The following is an 11,662-nucleotide window of genomic DNA, read 5'->3' as shown; positions in this document are numbered from 1 at the left end:
TCCTTCTGATTATCGCGGCATCTGACATTGATATTACAGTGTAAACTCAAATAAATAAATAAAATTATCACGGGCCGCGTGAGATTTCAAATGGATGAGGTAAGTATACAGTATGTCAGCACGCACTGGATGTAGCGCTGGATCTTCAATTAAGGCGGCGGGGGCCGGTTCTTCATGCTCAAACGGATGAGTTAAGTATGATTTTTAATTCTTTTTTTACAGCCATTCAGGGAGAATCGATTTGTTACCATGAAGCACTAGGAAATTCGGCTTTGCGGCAAATCGAAGTTTCCCTGAAATTCGAATCAAAGTCCAGTTTGTGTACTTTGACTCGCTCAACACTAACAGTGAACATACCTGTGCTGTTACAAGTGAATAATATATTCCTTTTTTCTCCATTAATTCAGAATGCGTTCCCTGCTCAGCCTCAGCGCCATTCTCCACCACAACTATCAAATCTGCGGTCCACACAGTGCTCAGGCGGTGAGCAATAACGATTGTAGTACGTCCTTCAATGGCCTGGAAACAGGTTTTAATATTCTTATCAGATTGAACTGGTATAACTGTACATAAAGTACTAGAGAATCCTCTGACCTTTGGATATCTTATCAGATAACACGTGAACTGATTTACCTTGTCTAGAGCAGCCTGTACAACGGACTCACTGGCAGTGTCCAGAGCTGAGGTGGCCTCATCCAGTAGTAGTATTTTTGGATTTCGTACCAAAGCTCTGGCTATTGCTATTCTTTGCTTCTGGCCTCCACTTAGCTGAGCTCCTCTTTCTCCAACAAGAGTCTCAAATTTCTAAAGAAGAAAGAGAAAATCATTGAACATATGAGATGACATTGTCAAACCTGCTTAATATTTCAATAACGTATTTTTATAAAAGACTTAACAGGAGCTTACATACTGTAATATCTTTCAGTTTTAGAACTACAGAATAGCATGAACTGCTCAACATAAATTTCAGAAGGTATTTGGGAAGGAGACAGAGACATTTGCTTTCCTCCTGGATTCTTAAATTTGGTATGGGAGACTCATAGCAACAGGAGATGAATAGCAAGGTCCCATGCTAAATACAGGATTTTTGGAGACAGAGTGGGTACTCTGTATTCCAATGACTTTATAAACTTTAGTAATCAAGGGTGCACACAGATCTAATAGTGCCCCATAGCAAAATCTATTTTAATTAAATTTCCCATTACAGGTGGAAGAAGGCTTCAAAAATACAGCGCTCATCCTAAGCAGCAAATTTCCCAATGTAGCTCAAACTAGAATAAATACATTGATAAATTCTCCAGCTTCACTTCACATATTGCAAAGCTGTCGGCCTACAGTTACTACTAAGGTGAGCTCAGTGCATAGAGTTTATACAGTGCAACAGCAGCTTTAATCCCTTAAAGACCGGGCCTATTTTCATTTTTGCAGTTTTGATTTAACTCCCCACATTCCAAAAGCTATAACTTTTTTTTTTTATTCACATAGCCATTTGAGGGCTTATTTTTTGTGGGACAAGATGCATGTCTTGTATTGGAAAACGGGGAAAACATTTTTGTAGGGTAAAACTGAAAAAAACACAATTTCGACAAAGTTTTTATGGTTTTGACATCACAGCATTCATTGTTTGGTAAAAATGACAATAATTCCTTATTCTGCAGCCCAGTATGATTACAGTGATACCAAACATGTATAGTTTTCATCTTGGTTTATTACTTAAAAAAAAAAAGTAAACCTTTGCATCACGATTTTCTGACAGTCATTTTATTTCAGTCTACAGAGCTGTAGGAGGGCTCGTGTTTTGCGGAACAAGTTCATTTTTATTGGTGACATTTTTGTGGTATGTACGACTTTTTGATCACCGTTATTCTATTTTTTTATTGGGGGGGACAAGGCGACAAAAAAATGGTAAATCATGTGTTTTTCTCTTTTTTTTTCCGTTATGGGGTTCTCCGCACCAGAATTTCTTTTTTATATTTTCATAGTTTAGACATTTTCTGATGTGACGATACCTAATATGTTTATTTTTTATTATTTATATATTTTGATTTGTAAAATTGGGTACATTTTTTAAACTTTTTTAAACTTTTTACTACTAGCCCCCTTAGGGTGCTACTAGATGGGAACTTTTGATACCATGATCTATTCACCCTAAATGAGATCTATAGCGGTGAATAGGATTTTAACACGCTCCCTGCTGAGCTGTACCTTGTGCACAGCTTAGCAGGGAGGTTACTATGACAGCCCTGGGAGGCCTCAGCAGGCCCCAGGCTGCCATGGAAACTGACCGGACCCCACAATTTCACTGCCAGAACAGACTACCAAATTTACCTGCTGCATATATGAACCTACCCTTATCGAAAAGTTTTAAATTGTCCCTCGGATCAGAAATCTGTCACCAGTGCCACCCAGACTAAACATGCTTACCTCAGGGAGTGCCATAATGAAATCATAGGCATTGGCTTCCTTAGCTGCTTTCTCTATTTCTTCATCTGTCACATCCAATCTCCCATATTTGATATTGTTTTTAATGGTTGTTGCAAACAGGACAGGCTCTTGGCTGACCACACCAATCATTTCTCGGTAGTGTCTAACATTCAGAGATCTTATATCATGACTGTCAACCATTACCTAAAATATCAAAGACCAAGAAAATAAGAGCTTATTCAGACGAGCAACATTGTAGAATCTGAGTATAGAAAGAACAGCACATGGACTGAATGCTGACACATTATAGTCAATGAGCAGATTCAGTTGTCAATTTTTTTGCATGGACCATCAAGAAGATCCCAGCACGCACTACTTTGATCCAATTTTCGGGAAAGACTTGACCATTATAGTAAATTGGTTAGTGAGAAGAACAGACAGCACACATGCTTGACCTATTATTTAACTCTTATGGTCTATGGACCCGTCTAGACTCCGCCCTCAGCAGCGAGGACAGAGATAGCGCCATATATGCTCACTTCTCTCCCCTCATTCTAGGGAGTGGTGGGGGTCTCAGCACTCAGACCCCGACTGACCCCGGCGTTGGAACATGAATGAGTTTTATATTGCTCATATGGATATAGCCTTACTGAGGCCTAAATAAATAGAAAATCAAATTTCCAAAGTTTTCATTTAGAAATTAAAAAGAAATATATTTACCGCTCCTTCTTGTGGATCGTACATTCTCTGCAGGAGCTGCACTGTGGTGCTTTTACCGCATCCACTTTGCCCAACCAATGCCACAGTCTGTCCAGATTTAACTTTTAGATTAAATCCTTTTAAAACCTTCAGTTAACAGAAAAGAGCATAATATGTATGTCCACAGCTACGAGATCACAAATGACAGACAAAAAACATAGTAAAATGTAATAAGAGAACATGGAGCAAAACATAACATGGATTTACCTGCACATTTGGTCTTGAAGGGTAACAAAAATGCACATTTTTAAATTCGATATTTCCTTTTATATTATCGGGCTTGTACCCCTCTGTTGAGTAACTGTTAATTGTAGATACCTGTGATTGTAAGCATAGAAAATATATGCACAAACTGTAGCATAGAATTTGTTAACTCTAAAAATAAAATGTAATTGTTCACATAAAAGCAGTCGGTGAAGAATCACCTGCCATACATTTTTTGCTCAACTACCTTTTTGTGTATTATGCAAATTGAGCGTGATCACTTTGCACATGAAAAATTACTTAACTGTCTAATGTTTTAGTCTCTGAAAGTAATCAAGAGTGTTCTCATTCACTGACAGCAAACAAATATCTAGTAAATGGTGAGGAATTTAAACACAAAGTTCACTAGACGTAAGTAGAGAAAATCCCCAGCACTCCATGGAAGGGTCAGTCATAATAACTTGCAGCTTTATTTCAGACCAACAGCATTTAACAACTCCATTAAAACCCCCGCTTCCGTGTTTTGATCTATAGGTTCTTAATCATGATGTGTTTTTATGGAGTGTAATGTAAAGGGCTGAAGTTTCCAAGATCCCTCTTCCCTCTCACAGACAGTGGGGGAGATTTATCAAAACTCATGAAAAGGAAAACTGTCTTATTTGCCCATAACAACTAATCAGCTTCCACCTTTCACTTTCCAAAGGAGCCCTGAAATATTAAAGGTGGAATCTGATTGGTTGCAAATGGGCAAATAAGCCAGTTTTTACTTCACATCAGTTTTGATAATTCTCCTCCATTATCTTTACTTACAGCTGCATACATCCCTACATGTTACAAGATGTAAAGTATTGCTGTAAATACTGACTGTCTTCATAGACAACACACTGAGGCACTCTGGTGCTGAAACACTGCTCTGCTACCGAGACACTGCTCTGCTACCGAGACACTGCTCTGCTACTGAGACACTGCTCTGCTACTGAGACACTGCTCTGCTACTGAGACACTGCTCTGCTACTGAGACAAGGCTCTGCTACTGAGACAAGGCTCTGCTACTGAGACAAGGCTCTGCTACTGAGACACTACTCTGCTACTGAGACACTGCTCTGCTACTGAGACACTGCTCTGCTACTGAGACACTGCTCTGCTACTGAGACACTGCTCTGCTACTGAGACACTACTCTGCTACTCAGACACTACTCTGCTACTGAGACACTGATCTGCTACTGAGACAAAACTCTGCTACTGAGACAATACTCTGCTACTGAGACAATACTCTGCTACTGAGACAATACTCTGCTACTGAGACACTGCTCTGCTACTGAGACAAGGATCTGCTACCGAGACACTGATCTGCTACCGAGACACCGCTCTGCTACTGAGACACTGATCTGCTACTGAGACACTACTCTGCTACTGAGACACTGCTCTGCTACTGAGACAAGGCTCTGCTACTGAGACAAGGCTCTGCTACTGAGACAAGGCTCTGCTACTGAGACACTACTCTGCTACTGAGACACTGCTCTGCTACTGAGACACTGCTCTGCTACTGAGACACTGCTCTGCTACTGAGACACTGCTCTGCTACTGAGACACTACTCTGCTACTCAGACACTACTCTGCTACTGAGACACTGATCTGCTACTGAGACAAAACTCTGCTACTGAGACAATACTCTGCTACTGAGACAATACTCTGCTACTGAGTCAATACTCTGCTACTGAGACACTGCTCTGCTACTGAGACAAGGATCTGCTACCGAGACACTGATCTGCTACCGAGACACCGCTCTGCTACTTAAGATATAGAGAAATCCACAGCACACTTCAATTCAGGTGAAAAATCTGGTTACTTTAATAGTAACAGCAGCATACAGATAGCAACGTTTCAACCATCTCTGGCCTTTCTGAAGCTATGAGAGCTTGATAGCTTGATAGCTTGAGAAAGACCAGAGATTATTGAAACGTTGCTATCTGTATGCTACTGTTACTAATAAAGTAACCAGATTTTGTACCTGAATTGAAGTGTGCTGTGGATTTCTCTATAGCTTGCTACTTGATGGGACCCCCAGCCAGGATCCCCATATGCTGGCACCATCTCACCATATTTTTATTATCGGCGTTTGACCCCAAATTGGGACCTGGAGTGCTGCTTACTCAATTTTTTGCTGCTCTGCTACTTATACACTGCTCTGTTACTGAGACACTACTCTGCTACTGAGACAGTACTCTGCTACTGAGACAGTACTCTGCTACTGAGACACTCCTCTACTACTGAGACACTGCTCTGCTACTGAAACAATGTGCTAATACTAAGACACTGCTCTGCTACTGAAGAATTACTACTCTGATACTGAGACACTGCTCTGCTACCAAGCCACCACTCTATTACTAAGACACTCCTCTGCTACTGAAACACTGCACTAATACTGAAACACTGCTCTGCTACTGAGACACTGCTCTGATACTGAGACACTGCTCTGCTATTGAGACACTGCTCTGCCACTGAAACACTATTCTGCTACAGAGACACTGCTCTGCTACTAAGACACTACTGTGCTACTGAGAAAAGGTACTGCTACTGAAAGACTGCTACTGCTACTGAATAATTACTACTCTGCTACTGAGACACTACTCTGCTATTGAAGAATTACTACTCTGCTACTGAGACACTGCCCTGCTACTGAGACACTGCTCTGCTACTGAAATACTATTCTGCTACTGAGACACTGCTCTGCTACTGAGACACTGCTCTGCTACTGAGACACTGCTCTGCTACCGAGACACCGCTCTGCTACTGAGACACTACTCTGCTACTGAGACACTACTCTGCTACTGAGACACTACTCTGCTACTGAGACACCGCTCTGCTACCGAGACACCGCTCTGCTACTGAGACACTACTCTGCTACTGAGACACTACTCTGCTACTGAGACACTGCTCTGCTACTGAGACACTGCTCTGCTACTGAGACACTGCTCTGCTACCGAGACACTACTCTGCTACCGAGACACTACTCTGCTACCGAGACACTGCTCTGCTACCGAGACACCGCTCTGCTACTGAGACACCGCTCTGCTACTGAGACACCGCTCTGCTACTGAGACACTACTCTGCTACTGAGACACTACTCTGCTACTGAGACACTGCTCTGCTACCGAGACACTGCTCTGCTACTTAAGATATAGAGAAATCCACAGCACACTTCAATTCAGGTGAAAAATCTGGTTACTTTATTAGTAACAGCAGCATACAGATAGAAACGTTTCAACCATCTCTGGTCTTTCTCAAGCTATGAGAGCTTGATTGCTTGAGAAAGACCAGAGATGGTTGAAACGTTGCTATCTGTATGCTGCTTATACTAATAAAGTAACCAGATTTTTTACCTGAATTGAAGTGTGCTGTGGATTTCTCTATAGCTTGCTACTTGATGGGACCCCCAGCCAGGATCCCCATATGCGGGCACCATCTTACCATATTTTTATTATCGGCGTTTGACCCCAAATTGGGACCCGGAGTGCTGCTTACCCCCTTTTTTGCTGCTCTGCTACTTAGACACTGCTCTGTTACTGAGACTCTGCTCTGCTACTGAAACAATGTGCTAATACTAAGACACTGCTCTGCTACTGAAGAATTACTACTCCGATACTGAGACACTGCTCTGCTACCAAGCCACCACTCTATTACTAAGACACTCCTCTGCTACTGAAACACTGCACTAATACTGAAACACTGCTCTGCTACTGAGACACTGCTCTGCTACTGAGACAGTGCTCTGCTACTGAGACAGTGCTCTGCTACTGAGACACTGCTCTGCTACTGAGACACTGCTCTGCTACTGAGACACTGCTCTGCTACTGAGACAGTACTCTGCTATTGAGACACTGCTCTGCCACTGAAACACTATTCTGCTACTGAGACACTGCTCTGCTACTAAGACACTACTCTGCTACTAAGAAAAGGTACTGCTACTGAAAGACTACGTTAATACTTAGACACTACTCTGCTACTAAATAATTACTACTCTGCTACTGAGACACTACTCTGCTATTGAAGAATTACTACTCTGCTACTGAGACACTGCTCTGCTACTGAAATACTATTCTGCTACTGATACAGTACTCTGCTCCTGAGGCAATTCTCTGCTTCCTACACTTTGCTGGATCGGCTGCCTGCAACCCAGCATGTGAAGTCTACTCTCTCCAGAGATAAGGAGACAATAATGAGTAGAATTAGCAGATAGAGAAGAGGACAGGATAGAGAAGGAGAGGGGAGATAACCTCATGTTTGGACTACTGGAGGTCACACAGCAGAAAATAAATATCAGAATCATGATCATGTAACTGCATTGGAAACTTGCTTACAGAGATAATACAGCTACCGATACTACATTAGTAAGTGATCCATCATACTGCAGTTAAACCATATGTACATAATTTTTAAGGATCAGAAAACCTCTTTAAGGGTAGGCATGAGTCTAAGAAGAAACATGAAAACAGCATTTGGGTCAGATATCTATCTGATAAGAGGGTGGTTTACTTCAGCACCAGTGAGACAGTTTGTGTGTAGTACCTTGACTATGCAAATATTGATAAAGCAAACAAGATAAAGTATGCTTAGTCATTGGCTTCTCCAAATAAAGTAAAGCTTCAAAATAAACCCAAGTAAGGCAAGGGGAATTTAAAGAGTGGAGTTTTATACCTGGTGCGCTGGAGTGAGGTGTGTCAGGTTTATGACTCTTAATGCTGTAAATTAGGTTTATCTTCTGACTGTCTGCACACCTATGGGATGGTGTAGATTTTAGCTTTAAATTATGCCAGTTTCTGGCATAAATGACAGTAAATCTAGCTGCATGAGAGGCAACGTTCCTCCTACTGTCCCACCCTGTTTCTTGTCACTTTTAGTGAGTTGCGAGAAGCTCAAAAAGTTGCAAATTTGCCACAAATAAGGTTTCCTCCATAATTTGTGACTTTTATACACCACTATTATGGTGTAAAAAATGTTCCCTACAGAATACGTACAAAGTTATTCAGGGATATACAAGTGGGGGAAATAATTATTTGACCCCTCACTGATTTTGTAAGTTTGTCCAATGACAAAGAAATGAAAAGTCTCAGAACAGTATCATTTCAATGGTAGGTTTATTGTAACAGTGGCAGATAGCACATCAAAAGGAAAATCGAAAAAATAACTTTAAATAAAAGATAGCAACTGATTTGCATTTCATTGAGTGAAATAAGTATTTGAACCCTCTAACAAAAAAAGACATAATACTTGGTGGAAAAACCCTTGTTTGCAAGCACAGAGGTCAAACGTTTCTTGTAATTGATGACCAAGTTTGCGCACATTTTAGGAGGAATGTTGGTCCACTCCTCTTTGCAGATCATCTCTAAATCCCTAAGGTTTCGAGGCTGTCTCTGTGCAACTCTGAGCTTGAGCTCCCTCCATAGGTTTTCGATTGGATTAAGGTCCGGAGACTGACTAGGCCACTCCATGACCTTAATGTGCTTCTTCTTGAGCCACTCCTTTGTTGCCTTTGCTGTATGTTTTGGGTCATTGTCGTGCTGGAACACCCATCCACGACCCATTTTCAGTTTCCTGGCAGAGGGAAGGAGGTTGTCGCTCAGGATTTCACGATACATGGCTCCGTCCATTTTCCCGTTTATGCGAATAAGTTGTCCTGTGCCCTTAGCAGAAAAACACCCCCAAAGCAAAATGTTTCCACCCCCATGCTTGACGGTGGGGACGGTGTTTTGGGGGTCATAGGCAGCATTTTTCTTCCTCCAAACACAGCGAGTTGAGTTAATGCCAAAGAGCTCTATTTTGGTCTCATCAGACCACAGCACCTTCTCCCAGTCACTCTCTGAATCATTCAGGTGTTCATTGGCAAACTTCAGACGGGCCTGCACATGTGCCTTCCTGAGCAGGGGGACCTTGCGAGCCCTGCAGGATTTTAATCCATTGCGGTGTAATGTGTTTCCAATGGTTTTCTTGGTGACTGTGGTCCCTGCTAATTTGAGGTCATTAACTAACTCCTCCCGTGTAGTTCTAGGATGCTTTTTCACCTTTCTCAGAACCATTGACACCCCACGAGGTGAGATCTTGCGTGGAGCCCCAGAGCGAGGTCGATTGATGGTCATTTTGTGCTCCTTCCATTTTCGAACAATCGCACCAACAGTTGTCACCTTCTCTCCCAGCTTCTTGCTAATGGTTTTGTAGCCCATTCCAGCCTTGTGCAGGTCTACAATTTTGTCTCTGACATCCTTGGACAGCTCTTTGGTCTTTCCCATGTTGGAGAGTTTGGAGTCTGCTTGATTGATTGATTCTGTGGACAGGTGTCTTTTATACAGGTGACTAGTTAAGACAGGTGTCCTTAATGAGGGTGACTAATTGAGTAGAAGTGTCTAACCACTCTGTGGGAGCCAGAACTCTTAATGGTTGGTAGGGGTTCAAATACTTATTTCACTCAATGAAATGCAAATCAGTTGCTATCTTTTATTTAAAGTTATTTTTTCGATTTTCCTTTTGATGTGCTATCTGCCACTGTTACAATAAACCTACCATTGAAATGATACTGTTCTGAGACTTTTCATTTCTTTGTCATTGGACAAACTTACAAAATCAGTGAGGGGTCAAATAATTATTTCCCCCACTGTACATAGCATCGGCATGCACATACTGTAGTATTATTGTATGTACTATTGTTTCCTTAGCTGCTGTGTATTTTAGAGAAGGGAAATTTTGTTATAGATTTTAACAGCCGCCCAGTGAAGTAGAAGATTTTTTGTTTTAAGCATTTTATAACTACTGTTTCCCAACTACCTGAACTAATATTATTAGTACAATCAAAAAAGAGACTGCGCTGCCAAAAGAATATTACTTTTCTTTTCCTCTCTTTTTCAAACTTCTCTCCTCGGATTTAAAGGGAAAAAAATGGGTTTTCACCAGGTTCACAAGATGTAACAAAATCCTCCTCAGATCTACAAGTGCCTGCAGGGGGCAAATAGAAACTCCATATGGTGAAATACTGCCACTGTGTTTTACAACCGCAAGGAGATAATATACCAACAAGATTCCATTCACAGTGTGTGTATTCATCACCACTTGTGTCCCTACATCTCCATAGGCTTCAGAAAACACCTTCTTTGGTATTCCTTGATCTTCTCATAGATCCCTGTTTCCTCATAAACCAGAGAAACGCGGAGGATAGTGAAGCACTTAAGGTGTGCGATTATAAAAATTCATTTATTATACTTACAAAATTAAAAATATAACAAGCATTCAGAACAGCCTGCACAGACGCCCGACCCGGGTTTCGCTACAACGCTTCTTCAGGAGCTCTTTTGACAGCGCAGTCTCTTTTTTGATTGAACGTTGGATAAGTGACAAAAACCCACGTCACTATTTGCGGCTTGCACCGCCGAGGATTTACCGCAAGATAACCAGAGACATTTTCCTTTGTATTTTGTAATATTATTAGTACTTATTATACCATGTTATACATGTTTGAAGACAAAATTATAGCTGTGTTATACCTTTTTATTGACATACTGAGTTGATTATTAAGAGACTGATCCAACAATCTGTCCTACTGAAGAGAAACATCTTTTGTTGACTTTTGAAAGACTAGACTAATATAAAGAACAAGCAGGTTTGCCAACAATCTGTTAAATTCCCAGATATAAATGTGACAAGTGGTAGGGGGCACTCAAACTACCTGGTACCAGATGGACAGGGTCTTATAAACAGTATTATAACAAGTATTTATTGAAGATAGTAGTGGAGGAATCCACTTCAAAGGATGATTAAAAACAACATATAAACATTTCAGTATTAAAAAACATCACACTGGATGGCGCCCATAAAACAAAAATAATAAAAGCATAAAATAAAATATCACTGGATGCTCCTGATGATATAGTATGTATATAGGAGCCCAATCGTTGGAGCTCAAGGGCTCTTGTTTGGGACAAATGAGTCTATATAAATCCACAATACCGTGATCGGTATGAACTCCAGATGGTTTGGATGTCCAAGTACAACAATCTCTTGTGTGAGATAACTGATAACGGAAAGGGTTAATGAAGCCTACTAACTAAATACCGTTGCTCCGCTTGGGGGGCATATGCTATAGTAGGCATATGGTACTGAAAGAGGACATGAGCGCATGTACATATATATAAGATACTTTGTGCCATGAGTACTTTACCCCTCCAGACGTCGTTTGATCCAATTTTAGTTCACTTGGATGCTCCGGTCTGCATGCGGTCGGACGCCA

General features: G+C 41.2%; 1 protein-coding gene across 3 annotated transcripts in view; it reads right to left on the bottom strand.

Annotated features, from left to right (window-relative positions):
- Positions 1 to 11,662, bottom strand: part of LOC121002302 (ATP-binding cassette sub-family B member 5-like) — a 1,125,761-nt gene that overhangs the window by 45,921 nt on the left and 1,068,178 nt on the right. For all 3 annotated transcript variants that reach the window (XM_040433700.1, XM_040433698.1, XM_040433699.1), the window contains exons 11-15: positions 3,391 to 3,501; positions 3,145 to 3,270; positions 2,425 to 2,628; positions 634 to 804; positions 358 to 519 (exon numbers count right to left, since the gene is read on the bottom strand). In XM_040433700.1, the coding sequence (XP_040289634.1) occupies positions 358 to 519; positions 634 to 804; positions 2,425 to 2,628; positions 3,145 to 3,270; positions 3,391 to 3,501 (774 nt within the window). The remainder of the gene's footprint in view (positions 1 to 357; positions 520 to 633; positions 805 to 2,424; positions 2,629 to 3,144; positions 3,271 to 3,390; positions 3,502 to 11,662) is intronic.

Source organism: Bufo bufo, chromosome 5, assembly GCF_905171765.1.
Source record: "Bufo bufo chromosome 5, aBufBuf1.1, whole genome shotgun sequence".
Classification (NCBI taxonomy): domain Eukaryota; kingdom Metazoa; phylum Chordata; class Amphibia; order Anura; family Bufonidae; genus Bufo; species Bufo bufo.
Note: the sequence above shows the minus strand (reverse complement) of the source record. Positions and strands in the feature narration are given on the sequence as shown.